The sequence below is a fragment of the Ictidomys tridecemlineatus genome, chromosome 11 (genome assembly GCF_052094955.1).
Source record: "Ictidomys tridecemlineatus isolate mIctTri1 chromosome 11, mIctTri1.hap1, whole genome shotgun sequence".
Taxonomy (NCBI): Eukaryota; Metazoa; Chordata; class Mammalia; order Rodentia; family Sciuridae; genus Ictidomys; species Ictidomys tridecemlineatus.
The window spans coordinates 82,281,512-82,304,409 of NC_135487.1; the positions used below are offsets into that span (position 1 = coordinate 82,281,512).

The 22,898-nt window shown below is 31.9% G+C and overlaps 1 protein-coding gene across 2 annotated transcripts in view; it reads left to right on the top strand.

Moving 5' to 3' along the window:
* Positions 1 to 22,898, top strand: part of LOC120890846 (glycogen debranching enzyme) — a 66,364-nt gene that overhangs the window by 12,114 nt on the left and 31,352 nt on the right. For both annotated transcript variants that reach the window (XM_078026807.1, XM_078026806.1), the window contains exons 4-21: positions 134 to 300; positions 1,357 to 1,560; positions 4,730 to 4,911; positions 5,074 to 5,185; positions 8,829 to 8,952; positions 9,280 to 9,382; positions 9,471 to 9,568; positions 10,950 to 11,089; positions 11,951 to 12,138; positions 13,962 to 14,085; positions 14,685 to 14,848; positions 15,152 to 15,253; positions 15,358 to 15,513; positions 15,628 to 15,778; positions 17,218 to 17,342; positions 17,432 to 17,544; positions 17,659 to 17,793; positions 20,632 to 20,762. In XM_078026807.1, the coding sequence (XP_077882933.1) occupies positions 134 to 300; positions 1,357 to 1,560; positions 4,730 to 4,911; positions 5,074 to 5,185; positions 8,829 to 8,952; positions 9,280 to 9,382; positions 9,471 to 9,568; positions 10,950 to 11,089; positions 11,951 to 12,138; positions 13,962 to 14,085; positions 14,685 to 14,848; positions 15,152 to 15,253; positions 15,358 to 15,513; positions 15,628 to 15,778; positions 17,218 to 17,342; positions 17,432 to 17,544; positions 17,659 to 17,793; positions 20,632 to 20,762 (2,519 nt within the window). The remainder of the gene's footprint in view (positions 1 to 133; positions 301 to 1,356; positions 1,561 to 4,729; positions 4,912 to 5,073; positions 5,186 to 8,828; positions 8,953 to 9,279; positions 9,383 to 9,470; positions 9,569 to 10,949; positions 11,090 to 11,950; positions 12,139 to 13,961; positions 14,086 to 14,684; positions 14,849 to 15,151; positions 15,254 to 15,357; positions 15,514 to 15,627; positions 15,779 to 17,217; positions 17,343 to 17,431; positions 17,545 to 17,658; positions 17,794 to 20,631; positions 20,763 to 22,898) is intronic.

Consider the following 22,898-nt stretch of genomic DNA (forward strand, 5'->3'; position numbering starts at 1 on the left):
TAAATTATTGTATGTGTTAGAAATAATATAATTTTAAATAGGATAGTTCCTTCCAGTTATTCAGATACTAGAAAAATCTCACTTTTTCCCTCTCATTAAATGGCAAGTTTTAATTTTGCTTTTTTTCCCTTAGAAATGAGAAAAGTGGTGGAGGTTACATAGTTGTGGACCCTGTTTTACGTGTTGGCAGTGATGATCACGTGTTACCCTTGGACTGTGTTACTCTCCAGACATTCTTAGCCAAGTGTTTAGGACCTTTGGATGAGTGGGAAGACAGACTGAGGGTTGCAAAAGAGTCAGGTGATGTCAGCTTGGTTTTTTTTCCTTTTCTTTTTAAAAATAAGTGTAATTATCCTCTGAAATACAGATTTCAGAGGTTTTGTTCCTACTTCTAATTTCACCTCCTAATATATTTAGTAATTATATGAACCATATGAAAATAGAACCATATGAAAATTTTTAAAGTTGACCCTTTTTAATCCATAAAAATGTCAAGTTATGTGGTTCAACTTAAGGACATATATGATAAAGTGTGATCATTGTTATTTCTGAGATTTTTGCTTTGACATATAAAACCAGTAGCAAACTATTAAAATGTCGAGGAAATATATTATTATATAATTTTATTTACTTTATTTATTTATTTATTTTTTTACTGTATAATAAAAAATTTTAAGTAAATTTTGATGACAGAGTTCCATGTGATATTTAGCACATGTTTTAGAAATAGCCTAAGTAACTCAGTAACAACATTGAAACCAAAAAAAAATAAATTAATCTACAAATATGAATGATTTGTATTATATTATTTTAATTAATAAATATTGACTTTCCACATGGAAGGCATGAGCTGTCAACAATACTTAGAGCAAGATAAAACTTATTTTACTCTTACATAAAATAGGAGTAATATTAATTTTCTATTTTCAAGTTAAATGTAGGATGAAGAAAGGAATGAAAAGTTCACTGGCATAACTATGTACTATAAGTACTGTGAAACATTAAAATTAGGAGATGAGTATATACTGATATTTTTGTATATAAATATATCTATTCAACAAATAGAAATTGAATCCCTAATAATAACTAAGCACTGTTTTGTGATTTTTTTCTAGTATACTATTTTATTACCTTGGTCTTGTAGATGAGGACACTGATATTCTGAAAGATATAAGTGGACTTGCTTAAAGTCTCTTTTGGTACAGCTAGAATTTGAACCTAAGTCGTTGACTCCATTTCCAATAGCATGGTAGCCTTTTTATTTTACTTAAGAAAGTTTATATTGATATTTTTCTTAGTTTTAGGTTGGTTTTGTTTGTTTTCTCTTACAGTGGTCTTTGTTGACTTGCTTTTCAGGTTACAACATGATTCATTTCACCCCACTGCAGACACTCGGACTATCTAGGTCGTGCTACTCCCTTGCTGATCAGTTAGAATTAAATCCTGATTTCTCAAGACCTAATAAAAAGTATACATGGCATGATGTTGGACAGGTCGTGGAAAAACTGAAAAAAGAATGGAATATTCTTTGTATTACAGATGTTGTCTACAATCATACTGGTATGAACTTCATTAATTTTGATGAGAATATTAAATTCTGATTATTTCATTCCTCGATATTTTATATAACAGTTTGTTTCAGTGATGAGAACTGAACTCAGGGCTTCAAAACTGTTAGGCAAGCATTTCACTATCAAGACACATCCTCATTCCTTATGTAATGTAAATTTTATAGACATACATGATGATAATGTCTTTCAACTTCAAATATCACTGTATATAGTATCACTTTTTTTGTTCCAAGAAAACAGTGCTAGTTGAGGATATAGTCAATATATAATTTGTATGTGATGTTTATAAAAAGAGTCATGATAGAAAGGACCTAATAATCATATCTCAACATAGAGTATTAATACTTTCCAGACTAACAAACATATTCTGTATAGCAAAATATCTGGTACTATAGCACGTATGAAAAGAACTACATAATTTCTACTACTGGGGAGAAAATTATCAGTAAACTCTCAGAAGTTATATCCTTCACATATTAAAAGAGCTTTAGATCATCTCCAGCACCAAAAAAGACTATTTTTGTTCCCAAGATACCTTTGCTATATAGAGTTCTATAAAATGTACCAAATTTTCTCATCTGATGATCTTCAAGGAGATAATTATTCCTCTTACTTGTCATAGCAACTGAGTCTGGACTGATGATGCCTCTGGGCATGTATTCAGTTTAACCCATTATACCTTACAAAATATGTGTGGGCCACAATGTTGAAGAGTGTGGAAACCACTAATTTGCATATGTATAGAACAGGAATTCTGGGTGGTTCAAAAATTCAAGAAATTTCATGAGGTATTTTTCAAGTAATCATAGGAATTATGAAGATACTTAAATTTATTGATCTATTTCATCAATATAGATGATAATCTCCAACAACAGCAGCAAAATTAGGTTGAAAAAATAGATATATTCTAACATTTGGTGTTTCTTTGTGTGCCTGGAAACCAGGTTTCAAAGTCTACAGTGAAGCCATTGTAATCTAACAACTAAGTATTCATTACTTATAAAATTGACAGTATTGGTAATTACTTAGACATCTATAATATTATTTATGTCAAATTCATCAAATCATGTGATGGCATTGTATTAGTTACAAATGGTAAAAGTTAGAATATGGCTTAGGTAGCTGTAACAGAGAGACAGAAAAAGTGACTTAACATTGAGATTGTATGTAGATTTTACAAAAGATTAGGTAGGCATTTCAGGACTAGAGTACTAGCTCAATGGTGCAGGGAAAGGAGGTTGTTTCTCTTGTAGCTCTGCTGTCTCCATTGCTTTGCTTACAGCTTTTAATCAAACATGGCTGCTCCAATTTCTGTGTCATATCCCACCCAGAGAAGATGGTAAAGGGAAGCTATGCCTTCTAAGTGCATGGTCTAGTATATGTGTTACTATTGATCATATAGCGAGACAATTACTGTTCTTACATTAGATAAATGCTCTCCATATGCTAAATTTTCACAGGATAATTTTCAGAGACTTTAGATGATTGTATTTTATAATTCTCACCAATTGTTTTGCTGGGGATAGTATTTGCTGAGTTCTATACTACTGCACTCCAGAAGTCTATAGAGTGGATTTCTCTTTCATGTAAAATTAGAAAAATACTTACACTACCTAATGTTTAGAATTCTTTCACTTACCACTTGATTTTGTATCAAAATATTGAGAAAAGAAATAGAGTTTTAAGATTTTACCCTTAAAAACAATTGGGTAGAGTCAGACATGAAGATGGCCAGCCTCTTAGGAATCTGAGGCAGAAAGATTGTTTGAGCTTACTAATTCAAGACCAGTTAGGGCAACATATCAAAAGAAAAAAAAATCAGGATATCCTTGGCATTTATCCTTAACATACATATCTGTGTGTGTGTATGTGTGTGTGTGTGCGTGTGCGCCTGTGTGCGCCTGTGCCCAAGCACACATGCACAGTCCTCAGAATCAAACCCAGGGCCTTGCTCATGAGACTCTACCACTAGGTTACATCACCAGTAAGTGAAAATCCTAATGGGATACAAATATGACTACATTTTGTCTTTTTAACTTGAATTTCAGTGAATGTGATGATAAATCTAGGGGGCAGTATCTTGGTACCAATTTGGAGAACTATCAGTTTAACTATTTTTTTTTTTTTTTGGTAGTACTTGGGCCTTGTGCATTCTAAGTAAGTTATTCTGCCACTGAGCTATATCCGCAGCCCTTTTTATTTTATTTTGAGACAGGGTCTCACTAAGTTGCCCATGTTGGCTTATCACCTCTTGATCCTCCTGTCTCAGCCTCTCACATAGCTAAGATTACAGATGTGCACACCAAACTGGGCTTTAATTTCACTTTTATTATATGATCTCTGCTCCTTATATATCCTGACTTCACCTAAGTGTTTATTTATTGTGGGTATAAATAAATAGTAACTAAGTTGCTTACTAAATAAATGACAGAAACTAAAAATGATACTGATTCCAAAATTCTGTAAGAGTGCTCACTGAGTAAATAAGACACAAACATGGTCATCTCATCAGCACAGCAAAGTGGTCACAATTGCAGATTCTGAAGAGAGACTTACATTAATTCCTCTGGCCAAGTTACTCAACCCTTGAGCCTTAGTTCCTCCTCTATGAGAGGAACATAACAGTATGTTCTGTATTGTGTGAGAGGAAATGAAGAATAACAAAGTGTATTTAACTGCATAGAACAATTCTGGGTGTGCAGTAGGTATTACTTTCCATTTTTCTGACCACTTGTATTCCTCAGTATGAATTCAGGGGGCATTAGTCCATTGTAAACATAAAACAAATTGGGTCTAACTTTTGTCTATTTAAAAAATTAAATTAGCAATTTCTCAATCTCATAAAAACAACATATTTTACCCTTTAGGATTAGCTATGCAAAGATGTTACTTGTGAAAGAACTAATTTTTCTTCCTTTGTATTTTCCTAAGCAATATTTAAGTTAAAAAACAAGTGTATGAGAAGATACCAAAACCAAAGTTTTTTTTTTCTTTCATAAAACAGAATCAGTATAAAATATCGATATCTAAATATAGAAGGAAGTGGGTGGTAGATGTTGATATTTCATCTTTAAACTTAACATAGATACCATTTTCAATTTAATTATAAGATATAAGTTTTCTTTTGTTCAAATTTATTTGTTTTTATTTTTTTTAAGCTGCTAATAGTAAATGGATCCAGGAACATCCAGAATCTGCATATAATCTTGTGAATTCTCCACACTTAAAACCTGCCTGGGTCTTAGACAGAGCACTCTGGCATTTTTCCTGTGATGTTGCAGAAGGGAAATACAAAGAAAAAGGAATACCTGCTTTGATTGAAAATGATCAACACATGAATGTAAGTATTTATACAGTAATACCACACTAAATCATAATAACAAAATTTCTTAAGTACAAATTAAATATATAGCTGAAAATTATTTATAATCAGTGTTTTAATATGTTAAACAATATTTGGTGAAATATTTAAAAATATGTTTTAACTGTTAAAATTTTTCAGTGTATTCGAAAAATAATTTGGGAGGATATTTTTCCAAAGATCCAACTCTGGGAATTTTTCCAAGTAGATGTTCACAAAGCAGTTGAACAATTTAGAAGACTTCTAACACAAGGTAAATAGATGCAGTAGATTGTTCCTATCAATTTTAAGAAATTTAATATTACTTTTAAAATGATAACTCTTTTTCTTCTTAGTTAATATTCATTAAATCTGTTGTTTTGATACAATATTTTTGTTATATTTGGTATTTGAAAACTGATTCTGGAAGCTGAAACATCTAAAGGGCATGCTCTAATAATAAAACCAATTTTTATTTTATTGTTGGCAGAATGCTCAGAATATAGTCAAACTCAGCATATATTTGTTAAAAGCATGAATGGGAATTAGGTAGAGCAGGTTACTTCAGCTGAGAAAGGCTTGAACAAGAGAAATGTGAATCTTCTGCTGTCTAAGGTAAGAATCTTAACTATGCAAGAGGGACTTCCAACTGATGGTGCTCACCACAAACACCCTCCTTACGACTAGTGAGACTGAAGTTAGATATTAGCTAATAATTAAAAGGTAAAGAAATAAATATTCAGTTAAGGATGTAACTAATCTATTAATCAGTGTCCCCTTAACAAAATAAGAGGAAAAAACATACTCAAAGAGAACTTGAGGTTTTTAGGAGACAAATTGGAAAGGATTATGAAGAAAGTATCTGCAAGTAGTATGGGACAGCCCAGCAGGGAGGATGTTTGGGGACTCGGGAGGGGTTCTTTTAAAATAAGAAATTTTCTTCCTTGTCCAGAGACCAAAACTAGAATAGGACCCAAATATACTGCCTTTGAAGTAGAAATGAGTTAGCCTTTACATTTAAGAACTCAGTTGGATTCAGGCATCAACTTTTACAAGTATGTATCACCTTAATACAGGAACTTTTAGTCCTGATTTTGCTTCATATTTCATTCACCAAAAATTTCTCTCTCCTTTAATATTTATAAGTAGTATCATTTATATGTAATATGTGTGCTCATTATAAAGAGAAAAAGCCCCAAATAGTTCAGAATATAATAAAATACAATGTGCAACTTCCCCTTATACAAAACATACTTTGAGGGAACTACCAAGTAATAGTTTCTGTGTTTCCTTTCAGATTATTTTTGAAAGAAATTCAGATTTTACATTTGGTTTTACATAACTCTCTCTGTAAACTATATATACACTCGTTTTATATTTGTATATATGTTACATACATTAAACTAAAGCATGGACTATTTAATTTGTTCATTAGCTGACAATATGAATTTATTATAGTTATTTCTCTTAACTCCCAAGTAGCAATACACTGTTTTAACGTACTTTAACTGGTTGGGATTATTACTCAGTGGTAGAGTGCTTGCCTAGCACGTGTGAGGCACTGGGTTCCATTCTCAGCATCACATAAAAAATAGATAGATAAATAAACAGACAGACAGACAAACAAATGTTTAAAAATAAAAAGAGTACCTTTAACTAGCTTTTTTTTCCAATTTTTTTGTAATTCTTTCATTCAATGCATTTTTATTGATCCACCTACTGTGTGCTGGACACTCAGGCATGAGAATTCAGTGGCAAACAGCAAGAACCTTGCCCTAGTGGAACTTATATTCTTATAAGCAGTACTATCTAAAATATACCCTGTATATGTATGTTTATTTGCTATATAAGTAGATCTACAGGATAAATTGTTTTATGTGAAACAAGTAGGTCAAAGGATATGCAAATTTCAAATACAATAGATATCTTCAAATTGCTTTTTTAAAATTATACCTACTCACATGTTTTGAAAAACTCTCACCAACATGTGATACCAATAATCTTTAAAATCTTTTTTCAATCAGGCAAATCATCTTGGTATGTATGGTTAAATATCTTGTCTTAGTTGATATTTCTTTTTATGTTAATGAAGTATCTTTTCTCATGTTAATTAGCCACTTACATTTCTTACATTAATTGTGTGTCAGTATTTATTCCCATTTTTTATTGGACTGTTTGTCCTTTTCAAATTGATTATTATTGATGGTTCCTTATTATATACGTGTTAAATATATTCTCTTAGTATGCTGTTGATCTTTTAACTATTGCTTATGGTGCTGTTTATTTTCAATGTAGTCAGTCTTTTCTTTTATGGCTTTTCACATCATGTTTAGAAAAGGCTTTTCATAAACATACTGTTTTTTCTAATGATATTATTCATATTTTCCAATAAAATATTTTATGAAGCTACAATTTATGTGTATCACATGAAAAAGGTATTTAGCTTTATTTTTAAAATGTTAAATTGATAATCCATAATTTACACTGATTTGAAATACACTAATGCTTCTTAGTGTATAGCCATATCCTAAATATACTTTAGGCTTTTATCTGTGTTTTCCATTTATCTGCCTTCAATTCTACCAATACTAAAAATTATTTATTTTTAATAATAATAGATTTGTTTTTTTCTTTCTCAAGCATTTTTTTAGCAGTTTTACTCTTCAAGATGACCCTTAGAAACTGGGTTTTAAGAATCTGTTTTATTTTATTGCTTGTGTTTTTGTAGGCCATTTCAAGGTCTCTTTAGAATAAAACAAGGACAGATTAATTAATCAATGGAAAATTAAGCCTAGTATATAACAAAGGAAAAAGCCCACAAATTGCTTTATTTATAAAGAAACAGGCCAAAGGAATTTATTGTGAGGAAGGGTTCTTCAAAGGAAAACAAGAAGCAGGAGGCTGTGGGGAAGTTAGCCTAATTGGTAACTTACCACTTGCCCAGTAATTCTTCCTCCTGGAGGCAGCTGGCACCTCAAGACTAGTTGGGGCACTGGTATCTCTCTCCATCTCCCGGGAGTTATGTTTGAACCTGGGGCTGTTTCACCCAATAAATTCCTCAGTATAACAGAATTCTCTCTGAGTCAGACATCCGCAAAAGCAATGGAGTGGTCTCAGATCAGTGAAATTGCACCAAGTGTTCTCCAAAGGGCCTACCTCTGTTTAGAGTTGGCTCATATGTGCCCACCATTCATTCCCGCCTTCCATCACAAGTACTTCTTTCAGAGAAAGAAAGTCAAGTTTTTAATAAGATTTACTTTAGAATTGGAAGCAATCTTTGAGGAAACACAACTCCTGAGGTTAGACTATTTGGTAGCACTTGAGAAGAAAATGCTACTACCAAAGTCCAGATGTCATAAAGTTTAATAAGTAGGGCTGAAGGAGTTGAGTATTTCCTGGCACTCATAAAGCCTTGAATTTGATTCCCAGCAGTGTTAAAAAAGAAGAAGCAATAGTAGTAGTGGACATTGACTGAGAGCAAAAAAGTGGGACTTGAGTTGAACTGATAACAATCCCTATGTTTGTTTGTTTTTTGTTTTATAATGATATTTTTGTCTCTGTGTGTTACCCCTACCCACTGTGTGTATGTGTATGGTATGTGGTATGGAGATGATAAGCAGGAGGATGGAGGGGTAGGAAGATGGTTATGAAATTAATATTTGTTTTATTTTCTATGAAATAATTGTACATTTAAAATTTGAAATCAGGGGCTGGGGTTGTGGCTCAGCAGTAGAGCATTCACCTAGCACATTTGAGGCCCTGGGTTTGATCCTCAGCACCACATAAAAATAGATAAAATAAAGGTATTGTGTACAACTACAACTAAAAAATAAATATTTAAAAAAAATTAAAATCAGTGACAGTTATAACCTCCCTGTGAATATTTGCATTTAAGCACCCATCTTTTCTTCTTTCAGGAAATAGGAGAGTAACCAAGTCTGATCCAAAGCAGCATCTGAAGATTATTCAGGATCCTGAATACAGACGGCTTGGCTGCACTGTGGATATGAACATTGCACTAGCGACTTTTATACCACATGAGTATGTTATTTGTTTTCTTTGTGAAATAAATACTGCTACTTCTTATAAACCATTATGGCTAGTATAATTTTCAAAAAGCTTATTGAAATTCTTCATATGAAATGAAATAGGCACCATAATTCTACTTCAGCCATGACATATTCATGTTTTTTATATGTGCCAGGTCATATTCCTGTGCATGTATGTAATAGTCTTTACTGTTGGAAAAGTTTTTCAGTCATAATAAGATTCTGATGATTAAGATTTCTGTGACCCTTGTTAGAAAAATTTTATATGTAAGTTTTGTAAAAAACGTTAAATAGGTTTGTATTGCTTTATCTGCTCTAGCGATGGGCCAGCTGCGATTGAAGAATGCTGTAATTGGTTCCGTAATAGAATTGATGACTTGAATTCAGAGAAGCATCAACTCATGAATTATCATCAGGAACAGGTTTTACCTATATTTATTGCTTTTCTTTGAGTTTTTAAACTATTTTTTTATTGTTGATGATGATGCAATATAATTTAATGTTTTCCAGGCAGTTAATTGCCTTTTGGGAAATGTGTTTTATGAACGACTGGCTGGCCATGGTCCTAAACTAGGACCTGTCACTAGAAGATATCCTTTAGTAACCAGGTATTCCATTTTCTTTTCTTTTTGTGAACGATTAAAAACTAAAATTTGTTTTTAACTGTGAATTAACCTAAATGTTTCCTTTAAAGCACAACTTCAGTACATTTCTTAGACTACGAGAGTTTTGATTTGGAATTAGGCTTAATTGTGTTAGGCAAATCTTTAGTTAGAAAAATGATCATCCATATGAGCAAATTTATAGTTGATATTTGTTTTACTTACATTAATGTTTCTGGAGGTTTGCATACTTAGTGTCTTAGTCTGTTTTATATTGTGGTAACAAAATACTTGATGTTGGGTAATTCATAAGAAACAAGGTTTAAGGGCTGGGGTTGTGGCTCAGTGGTAGAGTCTAGCATGTGTGAGACCCTGGATTCAATCATTAACACTACATAAAAATAAATAAATAAAATAGTTGTGTAGTTTTGTCCAACTACAACAAAAAAATAAATATTAAAAAAAAACAAGATTTAGTTTTGTTCAAGGTTTTGGAGACTTGAGAAGTCTAAGAGTGTGACACCAGCATTTACTCAGTTTCTGGTAAGGGCCTCCAGCTGCCTCAACTCATGATAGGAAGGGGAAAGGCAAGTGAACACATATGAAAGAGACAAAGCAGGAAGGGGCAGTCTTACTTTTAACAACCCACTCTCTTGATAACTAATCCAGTCCGTTGTGTGAGTTCCTCCCACAAGAAAGGCATTAATTCATTCATGAGGGCTCCACTCATATGACCAAGTACTAAAAATAATGCCCATCTTCTAACACTCTCACATTAAGAAATTAAGATTCCAGCACATGAACTTTTGGGAGACACACTCAAACCATAGCAGTTAGTGATAAATACAGTTTTAATCAAATTGAGCAAGCATTTAGATCCTTATTTTCTCCTCCTCCTCTTTTTTTTTTTTTTTTTTAAACTTTTGACAATGCTGGGGATTGGGCCCAGGGGCTCCACAAGCCATCTACCATTGAGCTATACCCCAACTCCATAGTTCTTTACCCCAACTCCATAGTTCTTTATAGATAAAATGTAACATAAATTGGGCAACTAGAAGATAGTAAAAGCCTTTGAGAAGTAGCATCAATATCTCAATTGTTTTCTTGTGATTTTAAGAGAGGTTTAAAAAATTCCTTAAAATGTTAGCATTGTATATGCTACAATGTTAACTCCATTCGTCAGATCCTATTAGATTTACTGCCATTTGGGGAGGTAAATAATGTTTATTGATTTTTTACCTATATTGAAGTTTTTTTCCTGTAAATGGTGTCACACTAATTTTATATATTATACTCATAAGGAAAGTTTAATTTTTAATGTTGCTAATTTGTATTCTCTCCAAGCAGTTTCTCTGTGTGGATTTAATATTTAATTTTATCTCTATAGGTATTTTACTTTCCCATTTGAAGAAATGGCCTTATCTGCAGAAGAATCTATGATTCACCTTCCAAATAAAGCTTGTTTTTTCATGGCACATAATGGATGGGTGATGGGAGATGATCCTCTTCGAAACTTTGCTGAACCAGGTACATCACTTTTGACTTCTCAATGGATAGGGAAAAAATTTCATAGAAAGTTCAATGTGATCTGTTTTTTTTTGATTTGTTTCCCCACTTGGCTAGAGGTTTTTAAACTGTTTCACCAGTTTGAGAGAGAAGAAAAGGAGGTAGAACTTTGAAACTAATGCTGTTATAATTACATCTACATAAGAGAGATTTTCAACCACTGACCAGAGAGGTATTAAGGTATTTGAAAGGCAGTTATACCAGAAACTAATTTTTTTTTTAGATTCCCCTCACTTACTCTAGCATCTTGTTTTCAACAACCATGTTATTGCCAGGAAGAATTTTATAGGAATCACCTTGATATGTATTTTTTTCAACAGTTTAGAATTAGTAGTTTATTATTGTGACCTTAGAATTGATTCAGAAATCTTATATGCTGTTATTTAAGAATATGACCTTAGGCTTAAGTATTTCTGCCCTTTCTTTTCTAACCATTCTAAATGAAAAAAAGAAATTCTTCTATATGCCATAAATTTAATATAACCTCTTGCCAAAATTGAGTAGTAAGTTGGAAACAGAGCCTTAAAATGTTTTGGTAGAACTATAGTTATAAGAGTCTATGATAATACTATCACTATTTTTCCTCAGGAAATAACTTGTAATTTTGAAATTGAGCTCAAACTTTTAGAAGAGACTATAAGGTGTAATTTTTGCCACATATATATAAGATAGAAAACTTTGTCCTATATCATTTTAGATATGATTTTAGCCAATATATCATTTATGGTAGAAATAATGCAGTTTTAAAATGGTATAGTTCCTTGAAGTAAATGTTTTTATTCTATTTCTTAAGCCATTGAAAACAAACTTATTTTTTAACAGGTTCAGATGTTTATTTAAGAAGAGAACTGATTTGTTGGGGAGACAGTGTTAAATTACGCTATGGAAATAAACCAGAGGACTGCCCTTATCTCTGGGCACATATGAAAAAATATACCGAAATAACTGCAACTTATTTCCAGGGAGTGCGTCTTGATAACTGCCACTCAACACCTCTTCATGTAGCTGAGGTATAGAAAAACAATTCATCCACATTAAGCAAAGATATTCAAGATTTCTTCCCAGCTTTCCTCAAGTAGACTATACAGATAGCCGTTTCACTCGGCTAGTTGAACACGAGCATTGATTTGGCATTGAAATATATTTTTGTATAATTTGAATAATTCTAAAAATCTTTAAATGCAATTGTTAAGGAATACTGGGTTATAAAATGTTTAGCAAGTTAATTTTTAAATTTTAATTCAGGAAGAGCGATCATGTTTGTCAGTAATTCCATTTTTATCAATTATTTATGAAAACAAAAGTGTAAATATAACTATTGTCTATTCCTCTTTTGTTCTTTTTAAAGCAACTTTTGAATAATGCCAATATTTATAATAATGCCAATATTTATAATTAGGTAGAAGATATTCTACCTAATACAACTTTGTACATAAATACTTATAATTTTAATCTTGCTAATAAGATCCTTGATAGCTTCCTAGCAACAATTTTTTGGAAATACGTGCTTATCTGAAAAATACCTATTTCAATAATTTTCTATAATATGTATGTCTCAAGTCCTGTGATGAAAAATTGATTTGATTTTTGAGGGATTTAGTAAAAATTAATTAAGTAAACATGAAATAAGAATATTGGCTGATAGAACATTATTTACCTCCCCAAATGGCAGCTCTTTGTCTTCATATTGTGCTTTAACAATAGCAAAAAAATATATACATATATGTACACACACACATATATATACTTATAACATTATGGCACAACTAAATGTTAAAGCTAACTTAATTCACTTAATTTTTTAAGTTATAAAATCCTCTAGGATTGTGCTTGTTAGGATTCCAGGTATTTTGTTATCTTTTATGTAAGGATATGTTAAAACATTTTTGGAACCAATCTAATTTTTTTATTATAAACTAATATTTTCTGATTCTGTGTAGCATCAATGTAGATCATAAATCTCAGAGGTAGAAATTGTAACGAGTTTAATCTATTTTGTCCTATAATCCCAGATATGGAATGCATATAAAAACTTAAATAGAGTATACAACATAGAATACATATTATATAATATGGTTAATTATATAATAATATAAATTTGATTAATATATGTAATCATAGTCTAGATTATGATTTTTTTTACCTGTTTTAATGTACCCATGTCAATTTCATTGGGATATTTACAGAATTGAAAATGGCACTCGGTGGTTTAAGAGTTTGTTATCTGCAGGCTTCAATTTGGTCAGTCAGACCTAAATTTTACAATAGCTAAATAATTCACCAGGAAGGAATTTATCATTAATTACTTAGGAAACCACCTGGAAATTAACAGTCTGACTAGATATTAAAAACAAACAAACAAGGCTGGGGTTGTGACTCAGCCGTAGAGCACTCACCTAGCAAGGCCCTGGGTTCGATCCTCAGCACTACATACAAGTAAATAAAATAAAGGTATTGTGTCCAACTACAAACTAAAAAATATATACACAAGAAGCAGAGAGAAATACTAGCAGAATTGCAGTGATACAGGTTACATTTTTTAAAAGCACTAACATTTTTCTTCTTCTTTTCTCCCTTGTGTCCCTATCTCTGCAAAATCTAAACTTCTTTTTAACTGCTTTACTCTACATATTCTCATATTCCCTATGTTTGTTGGTTCTGTTTGTTGTTTTGTCACATTTGTACATCAAACTTCATTTGGAATTCTTTCTGAATTTTCATTTTGTCTTACCATATATATCTTCTTGTGTTAAACCCATGCCTAGTCTTGTCTCCTCCCTTCCTACCTGTCTCACTTTTCTCTCTTTTACATGTGTGACTGTGCTTTTTTCAGTACATGTTGGATGCTGCTAGGAAATTACAACCCAATTTATATGTAGTAGCTGAACTGTTCACGGGAAACGAAGAACTGGACAATATCTTTGTTACTAGACTGGGCATTAGTTCCTTAATAAGAGGTAGGCTTGTTGAAGTATCTTTCCCATTTAAAACTTCAGCTTTTGTTTAAGTGTACTAAAAGACATTTAGTAGTTTTTTAATGTAATTCTTAATAATTTTCAATACAATTAATATTCTTTTGGATAGCCTATGGAGAGTTTCCAATCTAAATCTATTTTTATCAGTAAATATTTCTACTTTGGGGTAAAAGATCTCATTTCAAATCACAAGGTTGGCAGGATGATCTAATGGCTCACAATCAAAACCATTTTTTGTTGTTAAAAATATACAAATCTGTTCTTCATTTTCTACCTGGGTATATGATATAATCTTTAGATTTTTTCCTATAGATTTTTGTATAGCTAACATTTCAATAAACACCTGAGGTTTCCTTTTTTCTATCTGAGCCATCTCTCCCCCTAAGTTATAAAAGACTGCTTTGGTCACTTAAACTAGTAGACCTTTAGTAATTATCATTAATTACTTAGGAAATTGCTTTAAAAAGTTTTATTTTTGATTATACTGATGTGTTCTTTATTTTAAAAATCAGTTGTGAAATTTAACCTTTTCTTGGACATAAGTAATAGAGATTGTTAAAATGTTCTGTAATGCTCCACAGAGGCAATGAGTGCATATAATAGTCATGAAGAGGGCAGGTTAGTTTATCGATATGGAGGCGAACCTGTTGGATCTTTTGTTCAGCCCTGCTTGAGACCCTTAATGCCGGCTATTGCACATGCTCTGTTTATGGATATTACCCATGATAACGAGTGTCCTATTGTGGTAAGCATCATTCCATTTCTTGTATTTACTTATTTTGCTAGATATTTTGATATTTACTTATCTGATATTTTGTCGCATGAATATCCACATACTTCAAAATAGTATCTTAGATTTAAAAGCAATTATAGCTTATGGTTTTAAAGATGTTCTTTTGTTGTAGAACAAATTAATGTATCTTATAGAATATATTTGTGTAATTATTTTTTATTTCATTATGATACAGAATTTTACTTATTTATTTTATTATGATACAGTGCTTTTCCTTTGAAAGAAAGTATATTTTGCTTTTTAATTGTTTCCTAGCATAGATCAGCCTATGATGCTCTCCCAAGTGCCACAATTGTTTCTATGGCATGTTGTGCTAGTGGAAGTACCCGAGGCTATGATGAACTAGTACCTCATCAGGTTTGTTTATGTGTTGTTTTTTAAAATTCATATGATTAGCATTTTTATCAAAAAACTCTCATTGTAATTAAAAGTATACATGGCCAAGTTTTACCGTTCTCCAGATATCAGTGGTTTCTGAAGAACGGTTTTATACTAAGTGGAATCCTGGAGCATCCCCATCAAATACCGGTGATGTCAACTTCCAAAGTGGAATTATTGCAGCCAGGCATGCTATCAATAAACTTCATCAAGAGCTTGGAGCCAAGGGCTTTATTCAGGCAAGAGACCAAGTTTCCTAAATGTCTTTCTGAAAGTTTACAGGGGAAGACTTATCAGTTTGAGCACTCATTTCCAATTTGAGTGCTAATTAAGTGCTTTTTTTCACTTTTCAGGTGTATGTGGATCAAGTTGATGAAGATATAGTGGCCGTAACCAGACATTCACCCAGTATCCATCAGTCTGTTGTGGCTGTATCTAGAACTGCTTTCAGGAATCCCAAAACTTCATTTTACAGCAAGGAAGTGCCTCAAATGTGTATCCCAGGTAATGTAATCTAAAAATTGTTATTGTAATTATATCATTGTATTAAATTATATTATAATGCCATATACATCATCATTATGTGTTCTGTATAACAAATGCAAGTGTGAATGTAGTTAAAAAGAGGAATTACAAATTTTGGATAACTTACATTTTTATTGCATGGAACAAAATCTGGACAGAAATACACTCAAATATTAACCTTTTTTTGAATTTTAAAATGTTTTGTTTACATCTTAATACATTCTGTTTTCCCTTAATATGTATATAATGAATATGTATTTGTATTATATTCTGACATAGATAAATATTTCTTTTTATATGTGTGACATACATTTATATATGTGTGTATAAGTATGTATTGCATTTGCACACATACACATATATAAACAAAAATGGAAAATAGTCCAACATGATACTTAAGATTCCTTGCAATCCATCCTCATCTACTATCCTAGCCCTGCATTACTCTACTGTTTCAGCCAAATAGATGTTTTCACTGTTTCCTAAGAAGTCTTATTTCTATCTGTATATGATTTATATCCTTCAAGGACTAAAGTTCCACCTCTTTGAAAAACCTATACATACTCAGTGATTTTTCTTTCTAAACATATAACAATCATATTCTATGTCTCTCTTTCGATACTTAATTATAAACTATATCCCTGAGATATGTTATTATCTCTAGACTTTTTTCTAGATAAGTATATTTTATTTTCTTGTTATTACAAATAGTATATGATAGTATAGCATGATTCTGTGTAAGCAGCAACAGTACGACTTTGGAGAGTCTCATAAAAATAATCACATTCTATAGGTGTTCATTGCTGATTGCTAAATATGCATAATTCCAATCTTTAAATATTATCAACCTGAATAGTTTTAATGTTAAATATTCCTTACTTTCCTTAACTGTTAAATTTATATTCAGTAATCTCATTGAATCTTTAATAATATTCATAGATTTTTGTGTTTATTTTCTATTTTTTTTAGTTTTCAGTGGATACGATGATTTTATTTTATTTATTTATTTTTATGTGGTGCTGAGGATTGAACCCAGTGCCTCACATGTGCTAGGTGAGCACTCTACCTTTGAGCCACAACCTCAGCCCTATTTTCTATTTTTGATGCTAGGGATTGAACCCAGGGCCTCCTGAATGCTTAGCACCTGCTCTACTACTAACCCGTGCTCCCAGCCCCATCCCTTCATAGTTACTTTTATAGAACTCCATCACTGTACAGTATTATCTCAGGTTTTGTTTTGATCAGTAATGATTCTTAAAACATTTCCATCTGTTAAGTCTACAAATTGTGATTTTAAGTGTATTTCGTATGTTGTCATTTAGTTTTTAATAAAATTTACTATGTTTGGTAATATTCTTATTTAAATTTTGAATGTACATTAGGAACAATTTTTTGTTAATTTTTTAATATATTTGTAGGCAAAATTGAAGAAGTAGTTCTTGAAGCTAGAACTATTGAGAGAAATACAAAACCTTATAAGAAGGATGAGAATTCAATCAATGGGTTACCAAATATCACAGTAGAAATTAGAGAACATATTCAGGTATTTGGGATTCAACTCTTTCTATTATGTTGAATATTTTAAGGTCATGAGAATTATTTGTTGAATGGATTTTCATAATTTTTTTCAAGCTTAATGAAAGTAAAATTGTTAAACAAGCTGGAGTTGCCACAAAAGGGCCCAATGAATATATTCAAGAAATAGAATTTGAAAACTTGTCTCCAGGAAGTGTTATAATATTCAGGTATGTTAATTAGAGTTCAAATTATTGACTTTACTTATATTTAAAACAATTTAACTGTAAACTTTGAATAAATCACTCCTAAAAATCAACCATTATTTTATTAACATCATTCAGAGTTAGTCTTGATCCACATGCACAAGTTGCTGTTGGAATTCTTCGAAATCATCTGACACAGTTCAGTCCTCACTTTAAATCTGGGAGCCTTGTTGTTGACAACGCAGATCCTATATTAAAAATCCCCTTTGCTTCGTAAGTATGTCTTATTTTATAGAGATTTAACATTTTAATAACTGGTGTGTTGTTGCTGTCTTGATTTAAACATGTTAAGGGTCCTCTCTGTCCATACTACTCAAAGTGTGGTGCAGGAACCAACAATGTCAGCATCAGCTGTTGTTATCCTATTATATTATCATTCATGTGGGTATTCACAGGGGTGCTTTCTCATTCTTGTGAAGTCTTTTTTTAGATATAGATACATACATGTCTACATAAACAGAGACACACACACAATTTTATTGAACTGAGATTAGGTTCTATATATCACACTCCTTACTACATCATTTTTTAAAAATTTTAACATATTATTCTATTACATGGCTATACCATGATTTATTCAATCATTTTCCATTTTGGACATCTAGAATGCTTCTAATTATTCCCTATTATTTATGTCTTTGTACATTCTTCTTGGAATAAATATTTAATTATTCACTTTCTATGTGTTCCACTAATACCGAATAATATGGGTTTTGAAGCTTAGATGTAGGTTCAATTATAGTTTCATCACCATCAATATGATTTTAGACAAGTTATTAATAACTTTCTTCAGCTCAATCCTCATCTGGGAAAAAGGGCTTATAATAAATAGAATCTACCTCTTAGGTTTTGTAAGGATTAAATTGGGCAAATACAAACCACTTATAATAGAATGACTAGCACATAGATGGCTTGATGTATTTGCTCTCATTCTTACTAGGATAAGTTTCCAGAAATTAAATTTTGGGGTTAGATTGTATTATAAGATTGTGTCTTTCAGTCTATACTGCCAAGTCTTCTCCAGGAAGATTGTACTAATGAGAATATTCAGCTCAGTGTTAGAGTGTCCATCCTTACCAATACTGAATATGTATTATTGCAATGCAGTACGTTAAAGCTGAGTATAGACCCAGACTAGGTAAGAATTATTTTTTTTTTGGATTCTTATTAGCTATAAGAAATAAGAATGAGTGCCTGTTAATGGAGAGTTGTGAGAATTACTCATATAAAATACATCGTGTTTAACACACAGTAAATGATCATAAATGTTAGTTATTACTAATTAAGTTGGTAAATATGAAGTATAAAGTACTTTAAAATAACATCTCAACATATTAATTAAGTTTTTTGTCCGTTTGTATTTATCTGGTGAAATGACATTAAAGAATTAAAGAATTAAGAAATTCAAACCATTCTTAGCAAAGTAGCTGCTAAAAAAACAATCTGCAATAGATGTATGTTTCTGTAGAATGCTTATAAAAGCACATTCCCCCTTGAACCTACTCTGATTATTTCAGGGCAAGGGCAAGAAATCTGCCTTCTAAAGAGCTTTCAAGGTTATTCTTGTGGAAGGAGTCCACTGGCTACATGTTGGAAAATAATGCCCTAAAGTAAAGTTGGTATTAAGTCTGCAAATGGTTAGTCTTGATTCATGAAATATAGCTGTGAGGAGAGAGGCTGAGACACTTAGACTTTTATCAAGACCTCTGACTATTATCAAGAAGCATCTTTTTTTCTGAGAAGATGCTGGTTTCTTGAATGATGGAACTGAGGGGCAGTGCAACCTGATACGAAAGATGGTGCCGGGAGAGAAATACAAAGGCAGAGACTGTTGTTTCTTAGGTGGTTAACTTTGACTTTTGATTATCCCTTTATTGATCCTTTGATAGGTAGTCCAAGTTTTTAAGATAAACAGCATATAAAGTTCTTTATGTCACACTAATCAGGGAAAAAACTAAGTCTAACTGAAAGAACTAACAAATAGACTTATAATATAAAGTATATAAAAAACCAAAAGATCTTTGTATTCTACCACCCCACCCCCAGTACTAGAGATTGAATCCAGGGATGCTTTACCACTGAATCACATCCCCAGGCCTGTTTATTTTTTTTTATTTTGAGACAGGGTCTCATTAAGTTGCTTAGGGCCTTGCTAAATTTCTGAGTCTGGCCTTGAATTTGAGATCCTCTTGTATTGGCTTTCTCAGCCACTGGGATTTTAGGTGTGTGCCACCACAGCTGGCTCTATCATGCCTTTTTTTAAAAAATTAATTAATTAATTAATTTTACAGAAGAATATACATTTTGACGTATAGTACACAAATGGAGCATCATTCCTCTGGCTGTCCATGGTTCAGAGTCATTCCAGTAGTGTAATCATACATATATATAGGATAATAATGTCTGTCTCTTTCTACTGTTCTTCCTTTCCCCACAACCATACCTTTCCCCTGACTCCTTTGACTTCCCTGTACACAAACCAGTGTCCCTTCATTTTTCCCTATCCCCCACCCCACTATGGATCAGCATTCACTTATCAGAAAAAACATTCAGCTTTTGGTTTTTTGGGATTGGCTTATTTCATTTAGCATGATATTCTTTAGTTCCATCCATTTACCTGCCTATGTCATAATTTCAGTTTTCTTTAAGGCTGAGTAATATTCCATTGTGTGTATGTATTTTCTTCATCCTTTCCTCTGTTGAAGGGCATCTAGGTTTGTTTCATAGTTTAGCTATTGTGAATTGAGCTGCTATAAACATTGATGTGGTTGCGTCACTGTAGTATGCTGATTTTAAGTCCTCCATATGCTTTAATCAATAAAATTTGGTACTTTAATCATGTACTTGGTTTTAGAGTAATATTAGTTGTAATTTAATTTCTAGCATCTTGATTACTATTTATAACATATATATGATGTTTATTTTAATACTGAGTTCCTAAAATGTACATTACTAAGATACTTTATAATGCAGGTTTTATTCTTTTGCTTTTATTAAAAGCAAGTAAAAGTCAGTATATTTAACCATTTATCTTTGTTTCTCAATTCTTAGTATTGCCTCTAAATTAACTTTGACTGAGCTAAATCAGATACTTTACCGATGTGAATCAGAAGAACAGGAAGATGGTGGAGGTTGCTATGACATACCAAACTGGTCTTCCCTTAAATATGCAGGTCTTCAAGGTAAGCAAGTATAAGAATAGACAAACTTTTCATTTTTCTTTTACAGACATACAATGTCTTCTTTAAATAAATAGAAGTATGGGCTGAGAGTGCAAACTGCCTGGATTCAAACTGTGACTCTTCTCCATACTCATTGGCCTTTGGCAAGTAACATAATCTCTCTGTACCCCAGTTCTTGCCTCAGTAAGATGTGAATAAATTGACTAATTCAGAAGGCTTCATGAGGAGTAAATAAAATCATTCAAGTAAAACACTATAACCAGGGTGTAGCACAAGGTATTCACTCAGTAAATGCTACCTAGAATTACTGGTCCTGTGTCATTCGTTCAAATAATTTAGAATTCTTAAATATACTTTAACCTTAATTAATATTTTTTGACTTGGTTTATTATGTTCAAAAAGCAGAATATGTTTGTTTAGTCTCCAAAAGAAACTGAGTTATAAATATAACACGTTCTTCTTCCTTCTTCATCTAATTGGACTAATTGGATTTTTGTTCTTATTGCATATTTGTTTCCTCCTATAAAGGAACTTACAGGGCTAGGGACATGGCTCAGTGGTAGAGTTCTTGTCTAGCATGCTGAAGGCCCTGGGTTTGATTCCAGCATCTAAGAGAGGGAGTGGGGAACAAACTTATATTAGTATATTATGTAGTTAGAGTATTTATAAGATGGGTTATAGAAACCAAATATTTAACTGTGAGTTTAATATTAATCTGTCTGGTTGGTAATATTTTCCTAGATTTTTGTATAAGAAATTTGGCTTATCAAACCCATATTTCTGGTTCATATATTTTCCCATTTGTCATGCCTCTTTTTTGACCTTTATTTCTTTGTCACTTAACCCTTCTTTAAGGACGAGTTTCATTTTTACACCTTCCATAAAGCGTTTCCTTGTATTTTTATTTTTTTAGCATTTTGTTTTCATTGCAGTACCAGGGATTAAACCCAGGGATGCTCTTCCACTGAGCTGCATCCCCTGCCTTTTTTTATTGTTTAGTCTTGAGACAGAGTTGCACTAAGTTGCCCAGGCTGGCCTTGAACTTGCAGTCCACCAAACTCAGCCTCCCAAATTGCTGGGATTACAGGTGTGTACCGTCATGCCCAGCTGAACTTTTACAAACTATCGCTTTCTTCAGTAATTTCTTTGTTCTACAGACAGACACCCATTACCTTCATTTACTATACTTTCTGGAATATATTACCTTATTTTGGTACTTATAATTTTTTATGAATTTTTATCATTGTATTTAAGAAGCAGGCTCTAAAACTAGACCTAGGTTCCACTGAGTAGCTGCATAACCTTAGAGTAGTTAAACTCTCTATGGTTCAGTTTTCTCATTGAAAAATGTCGCTAATAATAGTATCACAAGGGATTGTTGATAGAATGAAGGGAGTTAATGCATTTAATACACTTAGACAATAAGTGTATAATAAGCACTTATTAGTTCATAATGAGCACTTAGGAAGTATTTACTCTAAAATTCTACTAAGATTATAACTTGAGAAAGAAGAATGTAACTTTTTTGTGGTTCTTGTCTTCAGCTTTTATACCTCCTACTAAAGCAAGCACATAAGTTCTAGTAAATTTTTCTGAGACCTGTTGTATTTATTGGCAAAACAAAGTATTTTGTTCTATGAGTAGTAAGTAAATGTATCTGTTAGTTGTTTTAAGCATTTACCCTACTCCATTTTCACTCTAGCTGTTGTTCCTTCCTCCACACTTAATTCCATCCCTTTGGTCACTATCAGATCTGTTTCCTGAAACACTGTTCCCATCATATTTCATTGTTCAACAGTGGTACCAATATTTACTGAGCAACATTCACCTTTCACAAAAGTTTTAGGACATACGTAGAATGTTATTTTATACTGTCTTGCTTTCCAGATTTTTTGTATTTAGGCTTTATTTCCCAAATTTTCCTTCCCTTGAAGGAAAAAGTTTATCTTAAATTTATTTATTTCTCAGAATATATCATATACACAGTTCATGGATTCATTAAATTCTAACTAAATTTAGTTGATATCAATGAAACCAAAATAACATTTTTAATAAGGTGGGAATGATTAATTTTTAATTTTAATTTTTATTGGTTATTTTTAGTTATACATGACAGTAGAGTATATTTTGATGTAA